Genomic DNA, 26,709 nt, shown 5'->3' on the forward strand with positions numbered 1-26,709 from the left:
GTGAGAGAGAAAACATGGAGAATCACACATGGGAAGTTTTTATACACTACACTTGGACTTAACTCATATCATTTCAATCCTCAGTTACAATACCACATTTAACTGCAGGAGAGAGTGGGAAATGTGTGTCCAGGCAGGAGAGAAAATGGGCTCAATAGTTAGACTCTCTGCCATAACATATAAACAAGTAGTGGTAATGTAGTTTTATAAAAGGATAATGGAATAAAGTAAAAGTGCCATACAATCATAGAGGAGAGAACAATTATCTTTCCTTAACGTTTGAACTGATGAACAGGGACTATTTTGGTCATCAGATACAGAAGGAAGTTCCTGGCCAAAGGTATATATGGAAAGTCAGAGACGATAAAAAGAATAATTCCTATATAGCATGGTTAATATGTAATTTCTTCATTAAATTCCTGCCACCTTTTCAAAATAAATTTTCAGACAGATCTATAAGGATGTATGCCTAGGGAAAAATATTAATTGAGTCATGGTTTATAATAGAAATTATAGAAACAACATAAATGTTCAATGAAAAGGTATCTGTTAAATAAATCATTGTATAGCCAAGCTATGGCATATTTTGCAGCCAATAGAAAATGTATGGGTTCACAAGCTTATTTAGAAAGTTTCCCACAATTGCGGTTCACATGATAAAAATAATCATAAATAATAAAGATAATGACAAATGAATGATAAATTTCAGTGTGCATGAATGATTCTATTTTAAATATAGAAGTATGTTTCTGCATAGATTAAAGTGAATCATCCAAGCAGTGGTTTCATTGTTTTTACATAGTGCCCACCTACCTCCCTCTGTCTCTAACTCTAGTCTTTGTCTATATCTATCATCTTTCTTCTTTCTTTTATTATCTTTTATTGTTTTTTTTAATTTAAAAATAAGTGAACATTTGGAATCAGTGTTCCCTTGGTTCTGCAGATGATCTCTCATTTAGCTAGCTGGTGAAAATACTACCTTATTAATATCTAACAGAGGCACCCTCCTAGAACACAGTAGTTCCATCTGCTGGACTTGATCCCGTCAGAGCTAGCCTTTTACAACTTTCTTGCTGCATAAACATCTAGTTACTGAAATGTACTGGACACAAATCAGAACACCACATATGGCTAGGATAAGAAACAAAAATAAAATGTTACTGTGAGATGTGTCAGATTTATAAAAGTTGTATGTAATTCTTTTTCAAAGAGAGAGTAAATTGCCATTAATTTATACATTAATTAGAATGAATTTGGTTGTTTAATATATATTAAGCTATATGTTATAATATCAATACTATAATATTCATATTTGAAGAATATGAATTTATTATTTCTAATGGAAATGAGCCTAAGTAAGTAGATATAAAGTTCCTTGTTCCTAAATAAGAATTACCCTTGACAAATGCAAGGTCTTTAGATTGGCACAAGAGCATGGCCCAGGGAACCCTGAGTGGAGGGCAAAATGGTTTGTGGTCCCAGTGCTGGTTTGATATTCTGCTCTCTGACTCCACCGAAACACATTTATGATTGACAAGACAAAAAGCACTGTCTTAGAGAAAATGCTTTACTGGCAATGGAGTATAAATATTCTAAGATGAGAGAGACTAAAAAGCAGGGTTTTAAATTGAGTACAGTTGACAAATTGGTAGTGATAACAGTGAGAGAAAAACTACAATGTTCCCCAAAAGAAAGCTTTTAAAGGCAAAAATACAAAAATTAACAAATTGAGTAAATTTGAGTATAGAAATACAATTTGAAATAATTTCCTGGAGAGTGTGGAACATGGAATAACATTAGATTTTGGTTCAATATTATGCTTTTACCAATATACATTGTATATTACTGTGTTCTTTAACAGAATAAAGTAATTAGTCTAAAATCAACTTAAAAATTTTCTTACTTGGGTATTTTTTTTTTAGAAAAAATGTAGATTGTCTTATCTCTCTTTTTTCAAATAAACAATGCTCATTGTTAATGGGACATTTCTACAATTGAAAAAAAAATATCCATAATACAATGTACCTAACCAACAATGAGATTAATATATAGTGTTCCTTTTGGTAAATTTATCAGTTGGTTTGTTTATATTTATATTTTTATACTTTGGTTATCCTCTTTATCAATACAAATTCTAAGATTAAAGTGAATCACCTTGAAATCTTTGCAGTATGTACTATGTTAAAAAATAAGATGCATTTATATATATATACACATATATACATACATATATGTAATGATTCTACTTTTATATTTCTGCAAGCTTTACAATGTCATTTTGAATGATGTTAATTATTACCTTTTAATGACTTCACCATATAATTAGGAATAAAATAACTTATAGCACAACATATTATTTTTCTAGTCCAAACCAGCTTTGGAATTGGGTTATTTCCATTCATGTTCAGACTAACAATCATGAAATCATAATTTAGATTTTGTTGCCTTTTGTATTACGTTTGCCTGTTAGAGCAGTAAAGTCAAATAAATACTTCAATGATGTTTTTTTTAAGGTTGGCTGTGGGGAACATGATATTGTCAGGTTGTAGGTGGCTTTTTTTTTAAGCTATGTACAAGAGAAAGATTAACAGGTTAGAAAAGAAAAATAGGAGTTGCTTTTTAAAGCAGACCAGCAGACCAGCCTCATACTCAATTGCATAATCTTTCCCATTTCCTATTTACACTATTTGAAGAAAAAATTCTATTTTTCTTTTTCCTAGCAAGATGCATTCTTCCAAGTAAGACCCAGAAAAACAAAAAGGCTAGTTCAACATTGTAATTACTTAGCATTATTTTTGCTTAAATGAGGTGAAACACACCAGTAGATCTGCTCGTGGAAAAGAAAAAAAAATTTATAAAATGTCAACTATGCATTCATTAGACGCTATTATAGAAAAATGTTTAACTTTAGGGAGGAGACATTTAACCGGATACACATTAAGTTGTTTCTATTCTCCGCTAAGAAAATGAGGATAATTAAGGAAAATGATTATATGTGCTTGCTAACTGGTTTTAGGTATAAGGATACTCTTTATGACAATTTTGTTTTTATTGATGATAATTCCATAACACGATCACACTCTAACTACCATTGACAAAACTGTCATCCTCAGAGTGCTAAGCCAAGCAAATGGCTACCCCTTTGAATAAACTGCAAAACCCAAATACGTTTGTGTGTCTTAACTTGATCTTCATGCCCTAAGATGTAGCTGAGTGCCATGTCTTTTCCACATAGAATAAATGTTAACCCTGCTAGCTTCCTACACGTGGAGCATTATGTTGACCCTGGTACATTTTTCTGCAATGGGATAAACCTTTGTTGGAGTACATAGAGGGCATTTAAAAGAACTGTAAATTGCTTTCTTAATTTCTAGAAATTCTTAACCTCAAATTTTTAAATCACTTTTTTATTTTCTGAAGAATTTTCAAAATTTTATTTAACGAAATTATTTTGAACAGCGATTCTTTTAATGTTATTTTTCTGTTTTTCCCTTGAGCTCTCTGCTCTGTTTTTATTTTTTTATATATTTTTAATTTTTTTAATGTTTATTTATTTTGGAGAGAGAGACAGAGCATGAGTAGGCGAGGGGCAGAGAGAGAGGAAGACACAGAATCCAAAGCAGGCTCCAAGCTCTGAGCTGTCAACACAGAGCCTGATGTGGGCTCGAACTCATGAGCCATGAGATCATGACCTGAGTCAAAGTTGGATGCTAAACCGACTGAGCCACCCTGGCGCCCCTCTACTCTGTTTTTAAAATATCATGTGTGTATGTGTGTATTTATTTATATCATGTTACTGTTTAAAAAGTCTTCTCTCTTCCCATAACTGCCATCATTTTTATGAGAAAAAGTCAATTTTAAATGGTGCATGCTCATTCTTCTCTTGTCAGTTACCTTACCTTATAGAATTGAATAACTGGAACTTGCTGGTAGAATGGCACCTAGTTATATTTAAGCCAGAAATGAATTCCAAACGTATTAGGGGTAGAAACAAAACAAAGACTTTGGATATATATTATGATAAAGAAAATAATGTATTATATTGTATTCAATGCATTACATTGAAAAATTAAAAAAAAACACTTTTTTTGGAGAATCTTATGCCCTTTCTCTAAAGCAGAGATGATAGGCCGTATATGAGCTATAATCTAACAGCTGATGACAACAATGATATTTAAATATACACATTTTATTACAAAAACAGTGAATTATTAAAGAAATGCAAATTGAAACAACACTAAGATATAATATTTTGCCTATCATATTGGGGGAAAAGACAATAGATACTACACAGTGCTGGCAACAGTATGGAGAAAGCAGTGCTCTGATTTTTCTGTAACTGGGAGTGCCAACTGGAAAAACTTTTTTGGAAGTCAATTTGAAAACACATGTTTAAGTCCAAATATTGCATATCCTTTGGCTCAGCAATTTTATTTATAAATGCACCATGCATGCATACTAACACAAACATACAACAATGTATGTACAGAAGTATTTGCTGAGTGAGTGTTGAGCTTTGGCTCCCGAATCAGACAGACCTGAGTTGAAATTACCATTCCATTACATTCTAGATATGTGACCTTGGGCAAGTTACATAGCATGTCTAGATTTCACTGTCCTTTGAGGATTAAATGAAATGATGTCTATAAACTGTGTAACAAAGTGTGTAACACCTTAAGAGATGTTTTTACTCCTTGTAATGATGACAATGTTATTATAAATATGCAGCATCACTGATAATGGTAAAGAACTAAAAACAACCCCATTATCCATCAACCTAATAAACTTAGATTGGTTGAATGGAATACAACATAGTCACTAAGAAGAAGAAGAACAATCTACATGGAACAAAAGGCAAAAAATACTTTGAAAAAATCAAGTTTTAGTATTAATAGTATTATTCCATGTGTGTGAAAAGGCACAGTAATAGGGGCACCTGGGTGGCTCAGTTGGTTAAGTGACTGACTTCGGTTCAGGTCATGATCTCGCAGTTTGTGAGTTCGAGCCCCATGTCGGGCTCTGTGCTGACAGCTCAGAGCCTGGAGCCTACTTCAGATTCTATGTCTCCCCCTCTCTCTACCCCTCCCCTGCTCATGCTCTGTGTCTGTCTCTCAATAATAAATAAACATTTAAAAAATTACGAAATAAAAGACACAGTAATATATTTTGCTACTTTATGTCAACAGAGAGAGAGAGAGGGAAAGGATACGAACCAATATATTAACAGTGATTATGTCAGGGAAGTGAAATAATAGGGCACTTTGTTTTCTCTATTGTAGTTTTGATATATTTTATGCTTTTAAAATCATTCCTTAGTGTATCCAAAAGTCAAAAATTATCAAAAAATAATATTTATGATTATGTTCTTTACTTGAAAATTAGAAGGACTCCTGAGAGAATTACAAGTACTGTGGAATCAATACTTAAGAAATCCTAGAAATGGAAGGTACCTCAATACTTATCCTAGTCTAGCATCTCACAAAGACCACAAATTGACTGAAAACCAGCTCCACCAACTTAATCTGATTTTAGGGATAATAAGTTTACTAAGTCCCAAAGCAAAGTTTTACTGTTAGAAATTTCTTTTTTTTCTTTAAAATTTTTTTTTTACATTTTATTTATTTTTGAGAGAGAGAGAGAGGGAGAGAGAGAGAGCACAAGTAGGAGAGAGGCAGAGAGAGAGGGAGACACAGAATCTGAAGCAGGCTCCAGGCTCTGAGCTGTCAGCACACAGCCTGGCGCAGGTGGGGCTTGAACTCACGAACCATGAGATCATGACCTGAGCCGAAGTTGGACGCTTAACCGACTGAGCCACCCAGGCACCCCAGAACTTTATTTCTTAAATTGAATAAAATGTGCTTCCTCATAAAATTCCTGCCATCATTTCTATTTTTGCTTCATAAAGTGAATGAGGCTTTTTATAAACTTTCTTTAAATGACAGCTTTTTAAATAGTTTGAGGTTGAAGCATAGATCTTTTTCATTTAAAATTTTCCCAGTTGTTACTATTTTTCCGTATATAAGAGGATTTCCAGGCTTATCACCTTCTTGGTACCCCTATCTGAAGGTCCTTGGAGATACCTAGTGTCTTTTATAGGCTGACTCATGACATTCCAAAGTCAGGATAACCTTTCAAGGAGAATATTAAACTAGGTGGCCCAACTGTATATTAGTACTAATAATATCCAGCTTGATGTTCTATATCTATGAATGTCAAGTCAAATGTTTCTTTATGTTCTGGATTTCAAACCTATTCTGTTATTTTGGAATTATATTTTTATGAAAGGCTATAATTTACAAATTATTTTCATAGGCTTTATATCCTTTATAGTTTTTATAATTTTTAAGATAGTCTGGGTCCAAATATTTGCCCATTTAAGTAATGTGGGAACTAATTTCAGTAAGATTAAGGTGTTAGAAACTATAACATGGCAACATATTGGAAGAGTCAAGATCAGCCTTCCTTTCATTTTAACTTAATTTAACATCATTTATGAAGAGTAAATTGAGGTTATATTAGGATTGACTGGAACTTTTTTCTATTACATATTTATATACATACATATGTGTGCAAACAGACACACATGCATGTACACATGCACACGCGCGCACACACACACACACACACACACACACATTGACGCATGCATTTTGGAGCAAGAAGGGACATTATTGTAGTGATATCTTGCGAAATATGACCAGAACATTAGCCTGTATGTGTGATCCTGAGTTCTCTTAATAATCTTTTTAATGTTGATTTATTTTTGAGAGACATAAAGAGACAGAGTGTACATGGGGAGGGACCGAGAGAGGGAGACACAGAACACAAAGCAGGCTCCAGTCTCCGAGCTGTCAGCACAGAGCCCAACATGGGGGCTCGAACTCACAAACCGTGAGATCATGACCTGAGCCGAATTCGGACAATTAACCTGCTGAGCTACCAGGTGTCCCCTGAGTTCTCTTCATACACAGTCAAGCCCAGAATCTTGTGAAGTTCCAGTTATGGAGCACATTGTGTCTTAATCTAACTCGGCATTTGAAATTATATGTCACCACTGTGAAAGTTCTCTTATTTTTTGAAAATGCTTTGACAGAGAAATCAAATTGCATTTGGGATGAAGGATTATCAATGTTGCTTGCTTTTATAAAGATGTAGTGGCAGTAGACATGTCAGATATCAGACCATTGAAATGGATGTGAACATAAATTTATCTTGGTATATTTTCAAAAGTTCTCTTTTATTTTGTTCAGTTTGGTCTGCCTAGTGTCCAAGTTCATCCCTTCTCTAATAATTTATATTAAAAACTATGACAGAGAAGTTTTAAATTTTGGTGGTTTGTATTGCTTAACTATCAAGTCTTAATGATTAGTCAGCTCTTATAATATGTCTAGATTTAAAAGACAGCATGCAGCACTGAGATAATGAATTAAAATATGTTGTTTCATTAGTATAGTATATGGTTGTAAGTAAGCAATAAAGACTTGATGATTGTATTATTAAGCCAGTGTGTAAATAATAGACATCAGACTCTAATTAACACATGAGTTTATTTATTCAGTTCATTATCTGTGTGTCTGTATGTGTGTGTGTACCTGTGTGTGTCTTACAGCTGTTATTTCGAGAAACCAAGAAGGCCCGGGAGAAATGGGAAAGGCTGTGCTGATTCCTAAAGATGACCAGGAGAAAATGAAAGAACTATTTAAAATCAATCAGTTTAACCTTATGGCCAGTGATTTGATTGCCCTTAACAGAAGTCTACCGGATGTAAGACTAGAAGGGTGAGTTTATATGTGTTATATAATCTTATTTTTAGTAACCTCCATATTTCACAGTAGCTTAGAACTTCTAGAACTCTGTTTTTGAATACCTGTGCTGTAGCGGGGATGAACTGTGCATGCATATGATGGGAATTATAAACCAGTTTCTTCTCCAGCAGAGCAGAATATTTTACTTGCAAAGATATCGTGGGAGACACAACTCTAACAGGTTTCTCTTCATGAGATGCTTTTTTTGTTTTGCTTTATCTTGCCAAATACTGAGTAAACAGGATTTTTGATAGGTTATGTGGTTGCCTGTATAGAAAAGTCTTATACTTTGTATTTGAAAACTATAGGCTTTGCTGTTCTAGTGTAAAAATGGCCAGTTGCCAGTATGATTCTTTGACCTTTTAACATTATTTATTATGGATTCCAGCGAATTATGGTACTATTTTATAATTAGAATGCTCAGTTATCAGCCATGGAAGAAATAGTCACTTGGAAATAATAATACTGCATGCAAACTAATGTTGAAAAATTCAACTTGTTTGTGATTAACTGTAAGTCATGCTCTACATAGTTGAATGAATTTTAAATGGATATAATAAAAATTAGAATATTTAGTGGCAGTATTGTCATCCTAATAATATAGTCCTTAGAAAAGATAGGTCCTGAGACTTTAGAAAATCTCCAAGTTTACAAATATGTTGCAGAATACATTTCTACGTAAACAGAAGTTGTTCTTTTAGACATCTAATGACTTTCTCCATATAGAATAAAATAACAGTTAATGCAAATAAAATTTGCCACCTATAATGGGTTGTATTACATTAGTAATATAGTGATATTATCATATTTATCATATCTCTTTTTTTTCCTTTCTAAATTACTTCAAAAAATACCAAAGTAACCAAATCTTGTTGAGATGGTCGGGCTGGATTGTCAGAGGTTCATTTGATAGCTAAGTACTGGTTTTGTACATCCTTGTATGCTTTTGTCCCTCTCAAAAAAAACCTCATAAATAAGTACATATTTTGCACATTTTTGGTCTCTAACAAATGACTAAAACGTGAAAATTACATTTGTGCATTTCAAAGATCTATAGCATTTTATAGGTAGTTATGTCTATATTTGCATATTTTTACATAGACACATTTGTATTTTTAAAGACCTACGATAAGTTTATTCTCCTAAACAATTTTGAAACATTTTAGGTGCTAAGCTTATGCCATAATAATTGTGCATTCCTCACTTTCTTTTATATACTATGTTGTAATAAAATGGATAAAGGTGATACCTTTTCAGGAAAACCACCTAAACAGTATTTTAAATTTTTATGAAATCTTTATTTGCAACTATCAGAACATAAATTTTATATCAGATCTGGGATACTTAAGGTAACAACTGCCTTAGTACAGAGCCATCAGTTTAAAAAAAGGAGAAGGAAAATGTTCATTGAGCATCATTTAAAATATTTGTGGCCAATGGCATTTCTTCTTTTATGAATCACTTAGTAATTAAGTGCTTGAGTAATTATACCTTAAAATATAGAACAATTCAACTTTTTAAAATGAAAAATTCAAATGGATTACTGTAAATATTACACAAAATGCAATATTTACTGTGGTTGTTTTTATTTATTTATTTTGTGTGTGTGTGTGAGTTAGATACATCTTTATTACAAGAATTTCTAATCACCATGAGCCTCTTTTTTTAAGTTGAGATATAATTGATGTATAAGATTGTATTTGTTTCAGGTTTACAACATAGTGATTTTATATTTGTATATATTGTGTAATGATCACCATAATAAGTCGAGTTAACATCTATCACCACACAAACTTTTTTCTTGTGTTGAGAAACTTTTCAGATTTACTCTCTCAGCACCTATCAAATATGCAACATTGTATTATTGACTATAGTCATCATGCTGTACATTATTTATTTATTTTATATGACTTATTTATTTTATAACTGGAAGTATGTACCTCTTGACCTAATTCACCCATTTCTCCCAGCCCCCAAACTTCCTCCCCTCTTGCAGCCACCAATCTGTTCTCTGTATCAGTTTATTTCTTTTGTTTTTAAGATTCTATCTGTAGGTGAAATCATACAGTATATTTCTTTTTCTATTTGACTTATTTTACTTGGCATAATACCCTTAAGGTCCATCCATGTTGTTGGAAATGGCCAAATTTAATGCTTTTTAATGATTGAGTAATTCCATTGTATATATACCACTTCTTTATTCATTTATCCATTGATGGAAACTTGGGATATTTCCATACCTTGGCTATTGCAAATAATGCTTCAATGAACATAAGGAGGGTGCATATGTGATTTCAAATTTGTGTTTCTGTCTTCTTTGGGTAAATTGAAGAGAAATTGCTGGATCATATGCTATTCCTATCTTTAATATTTTAAGGAAACTTCATACTGTCTTCGATAATGGCTCCACCAATTTATATTCCCACCAACAGTGCACAAGACTCTTTTTTTCTACATTTTGTCAACACTTATTTCTTGTCTTTTTGATATTAGCCATTCTGACAGGTGTGAGGTGATATCTCATTGAGGTTTGGTTTCCATTGATTACTTATATTAGACATATTTCAGGTGCCTGTTGGCCATCTGTATGTCATCTTTGGAAAAATGTATGTACATATCCTCTGTTCATTTTTAAATTGGATTATTTGTTATGTTGTTGTTTTTTATGAATTTGTTATATTTTGGATTTAAGGCCTGATCATATATATGATTTTCAAATATTTTCTTACATTCAGTAAGTGGTCTTTTCATTTTGTTTGTGGATTTCTTTGCAGTACAGAAAAATCAGTTTGATACAGTCCCACTTGTTTATTTTTACTTTTCTTGTTTTTGACTTAGGAATCACAACCACAAAATCATCACCAAGATGGATGTCAAGTAGCTGACTGCCTGTATTTTCTTCTAAGAGTTTTATGGTTTCAGGCTTTAACATTCAAGTCTTTTAATCCACTTTGAGTTAATTTGTGTGTATGGTGTAAGATAGTAGTCTAATTTCATTCTGTTTCTTGTGTCTGCCCAATTTTTCTAACACCATTTGTCTTTTCTTTAATGTATTTTCTTGCCTCCTTTGTTGTAAATTAATTGGCTACTATATGCGTGGGTTTATTTGGGGGCTCTCTATTCTGTTCTATTGACCTCTGGGTCTGTTTTTATGCCAGTACCATACTGTTTGATTACTAAAACTTCATAATATACTGTGAAATCAGGGAGCATGATGCCTCCAGCTTATTTCTTCTTTCCAAATATTGCTTTGGCTATTTGGGATCTTTTGTGGTTCCATACAAATTTTAGGATTGTGTGTTCTGTTTCTGTGAAAAAAGCTATTGTAATTTTGAATAGGGATTGATTTAATTTGTAGATTACTTTGGGTAATATATGCATCTTCCTTCACCTATTCCTCCTCTTCCTCTTCCCCCATCCCTCTCTCCCCTAGTCCCCACTCCTTTCTCCTTTAGCTTCTTCCTTTCTCCTCTTCTCTTCCTCCTCCTTCTTCTTTTCTAATTGCTCAGGTTAGGACTTACAGTGCTGTGTGGATTAAAAGTGGTGAAAGTGGAAATTTTTGTCATTTTCTTGATATAGAGGAATAGCTTTTCACTGTTGAGTATATTAGCTATGGGCTTGTCATATATTGCCTTTAATATGTTGAGGTATGTTCCTTCTATACCCACTTTATTGAGAATTTTTATTTTAAATGGATATTTAATTTTGTCAAATGTTTTTTTTTCTGCATCTATTGAGATGATCCTATGATTTTTATCCCTTGTCTTGTTAATGTGGTATGTTGTATTGATTAATTTGCAGATGTTGAAGCATCCTTGTGTCCCAGGAATAAATCCCACTTAGTCATTATGCATAATCTTTTTAATATTGAATTGGGTTTGCTAATAATTGTTGAGGATTTTTGCATTTATGCACATCGGGGATGTTGGCCTATAATTTTCTTTTTTGTGGTGTTCTTGTCTGGCTTTTGTATTAAGGTAATGCTGGCCTTGTAAAATAAATTTGTAGGTATTCATTCCTCTTCAATTTTTTTGGAAGAGTGTGAGAAGGATATGTATTAAAATTTTGAATGTTTGGTGGAAAACACTGGTGAAGCCATTGGATCCTGGACTTTCATTTGATGGGGGGTCTGATTATTAATTCAATCTCCTTACTGGTAATTGATCTGTTCAAATTTTCTCTTTCATCATGATTCAGTCTTGGAAGGTTGTATGTTTCAGGAATTTATTCATCTTTTCTAGGTTGTCCAGTCTGGTGGTGTATCATTGTTCATAGTAATCTCTTTTGATCCTTTATATTTCTGTGGTATCAGTTGTAACTTGTGCTCTTTCATTTCTGTTTTATTTATTTGGGTCTTTTCTTTTTGTTGTTGTTGGTGAGTCTAGCTAAAGGTTTATCAATTTTGTCTACCTTTTTAAGGAACTCACTCTTTCAGTGATATTATCTACTGCCTTTTAGTCTTTATTCCACTTGTTTCTGCTCTGATATTTATTATTTCCTTCCTTTTTCTAACCTTGTGCTTTGTTTGTTCTTCTTTCTTTAGTTCTGTTTAGTGTACAACTAGACTGAGATTTTCCATATATTAAGATAGGTCTGTATCACTATGAACTTCCTTTTTAGAACTGCTTTTGCTGCATCCTGTAGATTTTATATGTTGTATTTCCATTTCCATCCTCCAGGATTTGTTTGTTTTAGTTCTTTTGATTTCTTCAGTTACACATTAGTTGTTTAGTAGTATGTTGTTTAATCTGCACATATATTTTTTTAAAGTTTATTTATTTTGAGAGAGGGGAGAGGGGCAGAGAAAGAAGGAGAGAGAGAGAGGGAGAGGGAGACAGAGAGAGAGAGAGAGAGAGAGTGAGAGAGAGAGAGAGAGAGAGAGAGAGAGAGAGAGAGAGAGAGAAAATCCCAAGCAGGCCCCATGCTTTCAGAGTGGAGCCTGACATGTGGCTCCATCTCACAAACCGTGAAATCATGACCTGAGCTAAAATCAAGAGTTGGTCACTTAACCAACTGAGCCACCCAGGCACCCCAAGTCTCCACATACTTAAAAAAATTTTTCAGTCTTCTTCTTAAAAATGATTTCTACTTTTAAACCAGTGTGGTTGGAAAAGATGCTTGATATGATTTTAATCTTGTTAAATATATTTAGATTTGTTTTGTGGTCTAACATAAGATCTATCCTGGATATCTATCCATGTGTCTCTGAGAAGAATGTGTATATTGCTGTTTTGGGTGGAATGTTCTGTATTTATAGAGTCCACCTGGCCTAATGGGTTGTTTAAAGCCCATATTTCCTTATTGATTTTCTGTCTGGACAGTCTATCCATTGATATAAGTAAGGTACTGATAACCCTATTCTTACTGTATTACTGTTAATTTCTCCCTTTAGGTTTGTTAATATGTGCTCTGTATATTTAGGTGTTTCTTTATTAGGTGCATAGGTATTTATAAATTGCTGTATCTTCTTGTTGGATTGATCCTTTATCATTATGTAATACCCTTCTTTGTCTTTTATTATAGTCTTTGTTTTAAAATCTGTTTTGTCTGGGGGTGCCTGGATGACTCAGGCAGCTGAGTGACTGCCTCTTGATTTCAGCTCAGGTCATGATCCCAGAGTGGTGGGATTGAGCCCCACACCAGGCTCTATGCTGAGCATGGAACTTGTTTAAGATTCTCTCTCTCACTTTCTCTTTCTTCTTCTGCCCCTCTCCCTTGCTTATGCTATCTCTCTCTCTAAAATATAAATAAATAAATAAATAAATAAATAAATAAATAAATAAATAATCTATTTTGTCTATGTATAGCTACTGCAGCTTTCTTTTGGTTTCCATTTGCATGAAACATCTTTTTTCATCCCTTCACTTTCAGCCTGTGTATGTTCTTACATCTGAAGTGAGTTTCTTGTAGTCAGCACATAGGTTGGTCTTATTTGTTTCTTTGTTTATTTTAATCCATTCAGCCAGTTTTTTTTTTCCATTGGAGAATTTAGTCCATTTACATTTAAAATAATTATTGATAGGTATGTACTAATTGCCATTTTGTTAATTGTTTTCTGACTATCTTGTAATTTTTTAGTTACTTTCTCTTCCTTTTTTTCTTCTTTTCTCTCTTCCCTATGGTTTCATGACTCCTTAAAGTTATGCTTAGATTCTTTTCTCATTATCTTTCATGTATCTTCTACAGGTTTTGGATCTGTGATTACCATAAGGCTTACATATAACAGCCTATATAATCAATAGTCTATTTAAAGTTGACAGCAAGTTACATCTCATCATATTCTAAAACTACATTTTTACTGCCAGCCCACACATGCATTTTAATTTTCATGTCATGCTTTTTATTTTCATGCAAACTTCATTTGCATCTTTTTATTTTGTGTATCCCTTAACTAATTATAGTTGTTTATACTGCTTTTGCCTTTTAACCATCACGCTAACTTTACTAATTTAATCCACTACCTTTCCTATATACTTACCTATACCATCAAGAGTCTTACTTTCATATGTTTTCTTGTTACTCATTAATGTTTTTTCTTTTCAACTTAAAGTAGTCCCTTTAACATTTTTTGTAAGTCTCCTGTAGTAGTGAGGAACTCCCTTAGCTTTTGCTTGTTGGAAAACTATCTTTCTGCTAATTCTGAATGGTAATCCTGCTGGGTAGAGGATTTGTGGTTGGAAGTTTTTTTGTTTTTTGTTTTTGGTTTTTCCCTTCAGCTTTTTAAGTATATCCTGTACCTGGTGAAAAGTCTGCTGATCATCTTATGGGGGGGTTCTCTCATACATATCAAGTCCTTTTTTCTCTTGTGGGATTTAAGATTTTATTTTTATCTTTAACTTTTGATATTTTAATTATAATGTGTCTGGTGTTGATTTCTTCCAGTTCATTTTATTTGGAACTCATTTGATCTCCTGGATCTGGATGTCTGATTCTTCCCCAGGTTAGAGAAATTTTCAGCTATTATTTCTTCAGATTAGTTTTCTTCCTCTTTCTTTCTTTATTCTCCTTCTGGTACCCCTGTAATGTAAATGTTTTATTTGATGTTGTCCTGTTGGTCCCTTAAGCTACTTTCTCTTTTCTAAATTTTTCTTTTTGCTACTCTGCTTTGGTGAGTTCCACTACCCTGTCTTCCAGATCAATAATCCTTTTTCTACTTCCTCTAATCTGTTGTTGAAGCACTCTTATGTACTTTCAGTTCAGTTATTTCATTCTGCAGCTCTGTGACTTCTGTTTAGCACTTTCTTATATTTTCTATCTCTTTGTCAAAGTTCTCACTATGTCTCCTGGTTCGGTGAACATCCTTATACCATTACATTGAACTCTTTATCAGTTAAGTTATTTATATTCCTTTCATTAAGTTTTTTTTTCCTAAGGTATTGTTCTTTTATTTGGAACTTATTTATCTGTTTCTTCATTTTCCTTGATTGTTTGTGCCCATGTATTAGGAGAGAGGCCTACCTCTTCCAGTCTTGAAGAAGTGGCTTTATATAGTAGATTAATCTTCTCTTTCAACCTTGTCCTAGCTCTTGGTTGTGTCTTGAACCTTTGGAGTTGTCTAAATAGCCTGATTTATTCTTGATAGGTCCCTGTTTTTGAGGTTGCATCAAAACCTGTCATTGTTTCAGAGGGAGGGATCTTAGCCCCTACTTTCAGGCTAATTGGAAATGAAACCGTCAGGCAGCAGCTTTTGAAGTATGGTAATATATACAGTCCTGTAGGATTACAGTTGTAAACCTGCTGGCCTCCAGATTGGGGGGTATTTCCTTGGCAACATTTGCAAAAATCAAAACTCCTAATGATTGTATAAACTTCTTTCTGGGAGGTGCTAGCTGGCTGTAGCAAGGTCCCTGGAGAACACAAAGATGGCATCCCTTGGCCTCTGTTCTCTAAGATCAACTCTATTCCCTCTGTAGATATCTGCTGAACTGGCAGTCTGCCCCTCAGACTAAAATTCCAGGACAAGCAAGTAGGCCTTTTCACAGAAGATTCAGGTGTTTCAGTCTTCTGTCTGTGTTGTGCCCTTGGGTTATTAGCCTGCCAAAAACCGCCTTTTCAATTGTTTCAGTACTGTAGGGCCCACAAATGCAACCTCCCCTAGCCAACATAGATCAACACTCAAGAGGTATCCCCTATATGGACTGGGCACACCAGCCAGCTTTAATGGAGCAATGGGGATCATGCACTATGTTCCCATTAGTTTTAGTGTGTTGTGGGTAGTGCTGGGCCTGGGCATGCCTGCCAGCTTTATTGGGTCTGTAGGATAGCACTGAGGTGGGATGTACCTCCCAGCCATAGCAAAGCCATGGAGAGTGCAAGGTTGGGACATTCTCTCTGGCACTAGCAAGATAGAGGGAGAGTGTAAAAAAATGACACCCAAAATTAGTGACACTACTAAGTAGAATGAGATCCCCCAAATGGTGCTCACTGGCATCTCCATCTCCAGAGAGTCCCAACAGGCTCCTGCCTCTCTAGCAGACACTTGAAGATTAGCAAATGAATCTCTTTCACATATGGTATCATGATTTTCAAACTGCTGGTTTTGCACAGGTCTTGGGTGCATGAGTCTACATGCAATCTCTTTAAGTTTAGATTCTCAGCTTCCTACATCCTTTGGGTTTCCTGGACACCAATTGGTTTTCAAAGCCAGCCATTCTGGGGCCTTGTCCCTTCAGTACAGGTCCTAAAGGCCAGGATGCCTGATGTGGAGCATGTACCTCTTGCTCATCAGGGAGAAACTCTGTATTTGTGAGATCTGATTATGATCAGATTGTGGATTGTTGATTGTGGGTTGCTATGCTGGGGTGAGGATTTTGGTGAGACCAAGCCTTTGCCTTTCCTACCCATCTTAATGTAACTCCATTATCCTTTGTTGTGGAGAAACTGACAAGCTGGTTTTCAGGTCTTTTTTTTTAGAGGGAAGTGTTCTATATGTAGCTGTAGATTTGGTGTCTGTGGGAAGAAGTAAGCTGAGGATCTTTTGTGTCACCATCTTGAACTACCTCCTGTGTACTGTGATTATTAGTGCTTGAATTTTGAGATTTTTAAAATAGTCTGTGAAATAATATTAATGAAAAGAATACTTTTCTATTTTATGTGCCACCATAATTTATGATATCAGTAAGAAAACATAAATGCCATCCAAACTTTCTAGACAAATCGTCAAATGTGTGGAGGCTTATTGCAGATATTTGCGAGTCATGTTGAATGACTCAATTGTGTGACTGTCTGGGAAAAACTAATGTTGAAAAACACATCATGAATCAGATATCCAAACTGTTAAAAGATGTACAAATCTGTCAATACTTATTTAATGTAGAAAATATCTTTTTTTTTCAGTTTTGGTATTAAAGTTCAATTTTTGAATAATTATATCTTAAAAAGATATGAACACATTAAAGTAGCCAAGTGATGACTGATAAATTATATAAATTATATATATAAATTATATATAAATTATACAAAGGTGTACAAAATTGGTATTGAGAAATAGTTGTTAAAAAGAACTTAATTTTAGTGGAAAACTTGAATTGATATCTACTTACAAAGTGTCTGAATGACACAAGCAGTGAATTCATTCAAATATCTCAGCCTATTTTACTAGAATATACCCTTAAACTGGATTGACTGAATTCAGAGATTATCCTAAAAGTTTAATGTTGTGTGTACCCTTAATATCAATCTACAAATATTTGAAGATATGTACAGAGCAAAAAAATTAAGCAAATATCCCATGTTTTCACAGAGAAGGGACAAGATGAAAATATTTTTTCTTGGAAGTAATTGTAATGAAACATCAGGACAAATTAGAGTTAAGTTTTGGAAAATACAATCCTAGTGATTGAATATTTACATTAAGTTACTTCTTTATTTGACATATTTAATGTATTAAGTGTATAATAAATTTATATATATTCTAATTACTTGAGCAAATGAAATGATAGTATTAATAACAGTCATGGTAACAGGATATTTTAAGTGCAGTTAAGACTGAAGACCTTACTAAATTTCTTATTTTCTTTAAGTCCCTCCATTTCTGGGATTCTTGTTGTATATGCATATAAATAAACTTTTTATAAGTAAAACTTTTTATGTATAAATAAAAATACATATATTTATATAAATATAAATAAACTGACAGCTGTTATCACCCCCTTTTCTCTTTTTCCCATCTTTCCTAACAACAAAAAAAGTGAAATGTCATAAAATTCTGATTCAGAATTTTGAGGAAAGTGAATATTTTCCTCAATGGTCATCATTGAGGTTAATATGTTAATGGTCATCATTAGAGATTTGTTACCATGCTTCTCAATAATCATGGTTCTAAGGGGCTCAGTTGGTTAGCGTCCGACTTTGGCTCAGGTCATGGTCTCATGTTTCGTGAGTTCAAGCCCACATCAGGCTCTGCAGACAGCTCAGAGCCTGTAGCCTGCTTCATATTCTTTGTCTACCTCTCTCTACCCCTCCCCTGGTCACACTCTGTCTCTCTCTCTCTCTTTCTCTCTCTCTCTCTCAAAAATAAATAAACATTGAAAAAACAATTATGGTTCTAAGATTTTGTAAATTTATGTAATTTATATTTAAGAACAGGGATAAAAATTTCTCTTTTCAGGATGTCATTTTTTTTTTTTAACATAAGATTTTTATGTTAATATCTGGAGAGAGAGAGTTACCAAATAAAAAAATCCATTTAGAGACATTAAATGCACTTTTGTTGAGCACTTAATATATTAATATGCGCCAAATACTGTTCTCTGTGCCTGGGATATAGCAGTGAACAAAATTAAGTCCCTCCTTCATGGAATTTGCAATCAGTAACAGACTAAGAATGGTAAGGTATGGAGAATAGAGAAGTGAGGGAAAGCCTCTTTGAGAAATTCACATTTGAGTAAGTTAATAGACTTTAAGAACATAAATATTATAATTTCTTTTTACCAATACACAGAGATATTAAATATTTACTGGGTGCCTGGAACAGTCAATCCTAGAAATATAATGATCTATGGATATGTAAAAGTCCATAAAAACTCAAAAGCCAAGGAGTAATCATTAAGCAAATGTATAGGTGTGTGTGTGTGTGTGTGTATGTGTGTGTATGTATTTGCATTACTTTTGAGAATAGTGTTTGAATTGCATATTCAATGAATGCCAGTAAAAATCATATTTTAGTTGGCTTAGGCATCAGTAGTCAGTATTATCTCATGCCTGTAGGCTGTCCTAAAGTAGAGAACACGACTATGATCATAATCACTGAGGTAGGTACATGACTCTATTCCATTATATGCAAAACATATATGAGAAGAAAAAGCCCACTGTGGAGAAATATTCTTCAAGTAAATGGAAAAAATCTCAGCTATGGAGCCAAAATCTGTAGCTTTGGAGCCAAAACCATAAGTTTAAGATCTGGCTGTATGGCTCACTATTAGACCTTGAGCAAGACATTAATTTTCTAAACCCCACTTTCCTTTCACTGATTAAGCCAAAAAGTCAGTCAACCAATCAAACAATCTGTCATTTACCTAATATAAGCTTAGCTTTAAGAACAAAACAAATGCATATAAATAACAGCCCCTGACTGTGAGGAGGTAAAAGGGGTATATTTACATAAACAACTAATTAATGATATTGTATGAGCATACCTATAATTGCAAAAATAACAAAGTATATATAGGATTGCCCTGAGTTCCTAGTGAGATTTTATATGTTTTATTATTATTATTATTATGTGGAATTCTCATGCCCTGGGCACCATTTGTGGACTAAGTGAGGGAAGTTTTTAAGCAGTCTGCTTTTCCCTTTACTCTGCAATTATTTTTGAATAAGAAATTAACAGTAATTATTGGATGAATATTTATAAAAACGCTATGGGCAATTAAAACAAAATGCTAAGGTTCTTTAGCATTTACTTGTATTCAGACATTAATAGTACTTCAAGTTCTGGCATTGAGTTATTTGAAGGTTATAATGCAGCTGGCATTTAAATATATTTCATCAGGGAAAAAATGAAGAAATAGGAGATTTATTTCAGCTATTTATATCCTAGACCAAATAACTGCTTCTTACGTATGCACACAAGCAAGCTGATAAAGAGAAAAAGACTCTAGCAGTCTTGCATTATTAGTGGAAGAGCTACAGCATACAAATTCTGAATAAGTTGCCCTCGAAGGACAAGTTTATTTACTATATAAAACAAAAATAAACCATAGGATATATTTTCTCTGTTCTCAATCTCCTAAGTGTACCTGCCCATATATATGGATTGCCTTTCCCATGAATTAAAATATGACAAGTGTAGCATTGATTGCACAAAGGAGAAATGGAAAATGAGAATTTTAATTGGATTTCTGATCTCTGTTCCACATCTTTTCTTTTTCATTTGAGAATTACTATAACTTTCATATGCTGGCAAAAATTCTGGCAATAATAATAATTTCTATGATATTTGATTTATGTAATGTGCTCATGTGTGGAATTAATTTCACTGCCTAGATTAAAAGTGGTGTGTAAGAATATTTGTCTATGTGTGTTTGTGTATGTACTTCAATACATATATATTTGATGAAAATGGAGATGATAGGTGTTATTATTATCTTTGGGTTAATATTATTATACCATAACTTTCTTTTCAAATAAGAAAGTGGAGTAAAACATTTCTAGGTATTTTCTCAGGGACACATCTGTGTACCACTATAGGCAAAAAGCATGCTGCATAACCCAATTTACACTTGAACTACCCCTCAACAGTCCCTTTGTTTAATTTTTGGACACTATTACATTGGATTTTTAAAATTATGGTAAAATATATATAGTATAAAAGGTATTGTCTCGAGTGTTTTTAAGTGTACATTTTAGAAGTGTTATGAAGAAGGGGATAAGAATATGTCGCCACAAACCATACCACCTTTTTTTTCCAAACTGCAAATTGCTCCATGTTTTATTTGTAGTCCTTACAAAAGGTAAAATACCACTTTGACATAAAGCTTATTTTAAGTAGGAAGCAGCTGAGAAAAGGCAGATACAGGAGAAGCTCTCTTCAACTTCCTTCTGCCTAAAAGCAAAGCATGCATTTCCATTTCCAAGATGTCCCTCTCTCTTGAACCAGGAAAGGAACAACCTTTCTCACTGTAGTCAGAGCTATTCCTGCATAGCTATGACTACGCATAAACTAAACCCTACTAACTAGCCCTTATCTGCTATTAGTTTCTCCCATATGTTTGCTTTCCCACAATTTATCACCCCTGGGGACACAAATACCTTGTTGCGTTTTGTTTTGTTTTTTGTCAGGTCATTTCTCCACAATTTATCACCTCTTCTTAAAATGATATATAAACTCCCAAGTTTAACCACTTCTTTGGGTATTCACTACTTTTCTATGAAGACCTCCATACACATAAAAACCAAAAATAGTAACATCAAATAAAATTGATATGCCTTTTCTGCTGTTACTCTTTCATTTGTCAATTTAATATGTCGGCTTCATGTTCTAAAAACTAGAAGGTAAAGAGAAAAAGTGTTTTTTGTTTGTTTATTTGTTTGTTTTTCCTCCTCTGTAAATATATTCACATTGTTGTGCACCCAGTCTCCAGAATTCTTTTCATCTTGCAAAATTAAAACTGTATATCCATTAAATGACTACTCCATATTTCCTCCTACCCCTAGCCCCTGGCAATCACCATTCGAATTTCTGTCCCTGTGAATTTGACTACTCTTGGTACTTCATATAATTGGAATCATACAGCATTTGTCTTTTTATGACTGGCTTATTTCACTTAGCTGAATGTCCTCAAGGTTCATCCATGTTATAGCATATGTTAGAATTTCCTAACTTTTTAAGACTAGATAGTATTTCATTTTGAGTATATACCACCTTTATCCACTCATCTGTTGATGAACACGAGCGTTACTCTCACCTTTTGGCTACTGTGAATAATCCTACAATGAACTTGGGTTTACAAACTCTCTTTGAGGCTCTGTTTTCAATTCTCTTGGATATATACCCAGAAATGGAATTACTTAGTCACATACTGATTCAGTTTTTAATTTTATGGGGAAACACTATACTGTTTACCATAGCAGCTATACCAGTGCACAGGGTTCCAGTTTCTCCATATCTTTGCCAACACTTTTTTTCTGTTTTGTTTTGTTTTCTTTTCTTTTCTTTCTCTTTTCCTTTCTTTCCTTTTCTTTTGTTCTTTTTCTTTTTTTTTTTTAAGACTAACCATCCTAACAGATAGAGGTGAGGATGGTATCTTGTATTTTTAATTATTAGTGATGTTGAACATCATTTCATGTGCTTTACAGTCATTTGTATATTTTCTTTGAAAAAAATATCTATTCAAGTCATTTGACTGTGTTTTAGATCATTTGTTTGCTGTTGAGTTGTAGGAGTTCTTTACATATTTTGGATATTAACTCCTTACAGATATGTGATTGGCAAATATATTTTTCCTGTAGGGTGCATTTTCACTCTGTTGCTTTTGTCCATTGATCAAAAACAGAAATTTTAAATTTTGACATAATCTATCTGTTTTTGCTTTTTTTGCCTGTGCTTTTATGTCATATCCAAGAAATGATTGCTAAATCCAATGTCATAAAGCTTTTTCCCTATGTTTCTTTTTCTAACAGTTTTATGCTTTTAGCTTCTGTATTTAGGTCTTTGATTTATTTTGAGTGAACTTTTCTATATGGTATAATGTAAGTGTACAATGTGGATATATCATTTTACCAATATAATTTCATAAAAAGACTGTACTGTCCCCATTGCATTATCTTGGCACCCTTATTGAAAACCATTTGACTGTATATGTAGGGGGTTATTTCTGAGCCTTCTATTCTGTTTGATTGATCTATATTTCTGCTTTTATGCCAGTAACAGACTGTTTTGTTGTTGTTGTTGTTGTTGTTTAAACGTTTATTTATTTTTGAGACAGAGAGAGACAGAGCATGAACGGGGGAGGGTCAGAGAGAGGGAGACACAGAATCTGAAGCAGGCTCCAGGCTCTGAGCTGTCAGCACAGAGCTCGACGCGGGGCTCGAACTCACAGACCGTGAGATCATGACCTGAGCCGAAGTCGGCCGCTTAACCGACTGAGCCACCTAGGCACCCCAATAACAGACTGTTTTGAATACTGTAGATTTGTAATAAGTTTTGAAATCAGGAAGTGTGAGACTTCCAACCTTGTTTTTTGAACATTTTTTAATGATAGATTCTTTCTTCCCACAGTTACAAATATAGTTTTCATACACAGCCTCATCTTACTATAAAATGAATTTTTAAATCATTTTTATATATTCATCATTTATCAAGATCTGCTTGTGTACTTATGAAAACCAAAAGGTAGTTCTTCATTGTAGAACATTATGCATGAAAAATAGAAAATATCCAAAAAGTTTAGTATAACTAACCCTTGAACAGCATGGAGTTAGTGGCACCAAACCCCATGCAGTCAAAAATCTGCATATAACTGTTGACTCCCCAAAAAACTTAACTAGTACTAGCCTACTATTGATCAGAAGCCTTACCAATAAAATTAATTGTCTATTAACACATATATGTTATATGTATTACATATGGCATTCTTACAATAACAGGAGCTAGAGAAAAGATGTTATTAAGAAAACATCAAGAGGAGAAAATACATTTATAGTACTGTACTGTATTTATTTTAAAAATCTGTGTATAAGTGGGCCCTCACATATCAATCCTATGTTGTTTGGGGGTCAACTGGACCTAGAAGTGTGAATTTAGATGTACCACTGTATGGAGGTGAAATGAAGGAAAACTTTATAAGTGGTGTATTTGAATCCTAGCTATATAGAAATGGATATGTATGCAACCAAGGTTAGACAGAAAGAAGATAGCTCTCTGTGTAAGAATAAAAGCACATTGAGAAGGAAGCCTTTTTTTTTTTTTTTTTTTTTTAAGAAGAGAGCCAATGAAAGTACTTGTTAAGAATATGGATTATAGGTCAAGTTGGGTATGTTCCCTGGCTCTGTTTTTATTTATCCTTTTAAGAATTTATATATCCAAATTGACAAATACCTTTCTTTCTTTTATTTTGTGAATCCTAATTTTAAAAATCAGATAATTTAATCATATAACCCAATCATATGATTTAATCATATAATTTAAGAGTGATTAAACTTTTATTTATATTTTTCATAATTTTAGGACTAAAATTTTTATATTTACCTATTTTTATGTCTATTAAAATTTTCTTATATTTCTAATTTTTGTACCCTACATTGTCATCCTATGTGACTTATGGCAGAAATGTTTATTTTTGTAATCTTTATTAAAAATCAGAGCTCATATCAATAAAATGTGGTAGATTTTATTCTAAAAAATTTTTTTTTGAAATAAAAGCCATTTTTAAAATGCAAAGATTTTGGATAATTGAGGAATGGAAAAGGATGATAAAGTTTAGACAGTTAAGTATATGAGGCCATGTGAGGAAACAGCCCAATTAGAATGCAAGGTTGTAACTATCCATTCCAGATCATTGGCCTAAGGAGGATGATGAAGAATCTTAAAAACAATGCCTTTGCCTTTGTTTAGACATATCATTGTAGGCAGCTAGGAGGTGTGAGAGGAGAAACATGACATGAAGGAAATGATATTTAGGAAGAACTATTTCTGCCATTTTATGTGGAGGATTTGATAGAAAAACTTGAATTTAATAGGAGTTGCTATTGGCTATTATATTCATGTAGATATTATTAGATAAGGAGAGCTTGCCTAGGATAGTTGCCTTAGAAACATAAAGCAATATGTAGTAATAAATTAAAATGAAGGGGAAAGATAAACACCAAATTCAAAAGTGTTTCAGGAGGGATGGGCATGTAACTGAATTTTCAATTTTATCTGTGTGTGTGTGTGTGTGTGTGTGTGTGTGTGTGTGTTTTAAATCTGCAGCCAATTAGGCAAAGGGAAAGGAGAGGATTCTATGTACATTTTGAAATGCTATTTCAGAATTGGTGACTGGATACAAGAAAAGAGAAAACAGAGGAACCAAAACATGACTAATGTTTCAAATTTAGGTGACTAGGAGTTTGGTAGTATTGCTGATTTTACACACACACACACACACACACACACACACACACAGAGTCATACTAAATACCAATTTTAATCGGGGTAATGAAATTAATTCCACACATGAGCACATTAAATAAACTAAAGTATTGTCGAAACTATTGTTAACAGTACAGGCAAAGTTTTTGCCAGCATCTGAAAGTTGTAGTATTTCTCAAATTAAAAAGAAAGGATGTGGAACAGAGATGAGAAATCTAATTAATATTCTCATTTTCTATTTCTCCTTTGTGAAACTGATGCTACATTTATCTGTATAGTGTTAGCATAATTGGGTAAAGTGTAATTTAAAAAAAAATTGAGATTCTAATATTTCTAAAATTGGCCCTTGAAAAGTAGACTTTGTGGCAAAATGTATAGTTTTTAACTTCCCATATGAAAAGTATCTAATTTAAAAAGTAAAGATAGCTTTTAACAAACATTTGCAGATTGATTCAACTAAAAAAACAGAGTTCCGCTATTGTTAGAATAATCCTATTATTTGACTTCTGTATGAAATTCTTCCTCACTATTTTTTCCCATGGACAGATGCTTCCTGTATACATATCAGTTCCTTAAGCAAAGCCTAAATTGTTTCCATTGTCAACTTCCAGTGTTATTTTGCTGAGGAAGATCTAATTTCATAGTCAGTATAGTTTAATACAGATATGACATTAAGTCATCGTTTTATTGACATGGGAGATGTTGGGATATGCAATTAATTATTCACACTGTATATCATAATTAATATTTTCATGACCTTGCAAAGTCTTCTTGCTGAAGCCAATATACTGTCTTAAGGATAATTGCTATATAAATGAGAAAAGTTGTGTCCAGATTTCTAATTTTAATATTTAATACCTTAGTATTCCCATGTTATTTTGTTGCATTAAAACATATTAAAAAATTGTAAAAAATAAAAAAGCATCAAAAATAACTTGAAATACATGGAACATATGTATTTAATGGTTATGATCTTAGGGTAAAAAATATATGTGTATAAATATATTGTCCACTATATGCTTATTTACTGCATTTGTCATGTCTTGATTTATTTTTCTACTGAGGAAAGGCATTCTTTCTGTTTTTTTTTAATGTCTTTTTCTTTATAAGTAATGATGTGGTATAAATATAGAGATATTTTTACTAAAAAATCACAGGAAGCTAGGTTGTTATATTTAATGAGTTAGTTAATTTTCTAAGTAATTCAAATGGAAAGATCCATTATAAAATAACTGTTGTATCATCGTGCTATGTAAGATAAAGTTAAATTTTACAATGTAAGTTAATAAGTAAAATTTGGCTTTGTAAACACTCATCCAGTTTTTCCTTTCTGACCACTACTGTCTGAGAAATTTAAAAGCAAATATAGCACACAGTTCATATCTTTAATGGGGTCATGTAACTTAGTGATTAACGAAAGATTTTCCCCATGAATCAATTAATATACCTGAATTAAGAAATGAGGTAATAGTAACTAAAGCTAATTGTCAATATTTGTTGAACTTTTTCTACTTTGCAGGCGTTACGTTAAGTAGTTTACCTGCATTTTGTCATGGAATTCCCCAACAAAAGCCCCTTGAAGTATATCCTGTGTTTTGTTGTGTTTGTTTCATGGATTGGGAAACATGCTTAGAGAGGTTAAGGAACTTCACCAGTCATACAGCTGACATTTGAATCCAGGCAGTATAACTCTGAGTATGTGTTCTCAGTCACTAGAGAACACTAGTGAATATAAATAGAGGAAGAGACAAGACAGAGAGTTGTGTTACTAAAAACTTCAGAGGAAATATGAACCATGGGTTAGCCCTTAAATAATAGGCAGAACTTATGCAG

General features: G+C 33.2%; 1 protein-coding gene across 4 annotated transcripts in view; it reads left to right on the forward strand.

Moving 5' to 3' along the window:
• The window catches only part of GALNT13 (polypeptide N-acetylgalactosaminyltransferase 13), a 565,714-nt gene that overhangs the window by 240,657 nt on the left and 298,348 nt on the right, over nucleotides 1-26,709 (forward strand). For all 4 annotated transcript variants that reach the window (XM_053215090.1, XM_053215089.1, XM_027055741.2 and 1 more), the window contains exon 4: nucleotides 7,610-7,778. In XM_053215090.1, coding sequence (XP_053071065.1) covers nucleotides 7,610-7,778 — 169 coding nt within the window. The remainder of the gene's footprint in view (nucleotides 1-7,609; nucleotides 7,779-26,709) is intronic.

This window comes from Acinonyx jubatus, chromosome C1 (genome assembly GCF_027475565.1).
Source record: "Acinonyx jubatus isolate Ajub_Pintada_27869175 chromosome C1, VMU_Ajub_asm_v1.0, whole genome shotgun sequence".
NCBI lineage: Eukaryota > Metazoa > Chordata > Mammalia > Carnivora > Felidae > Acinonyx > Acinonyx jubatus.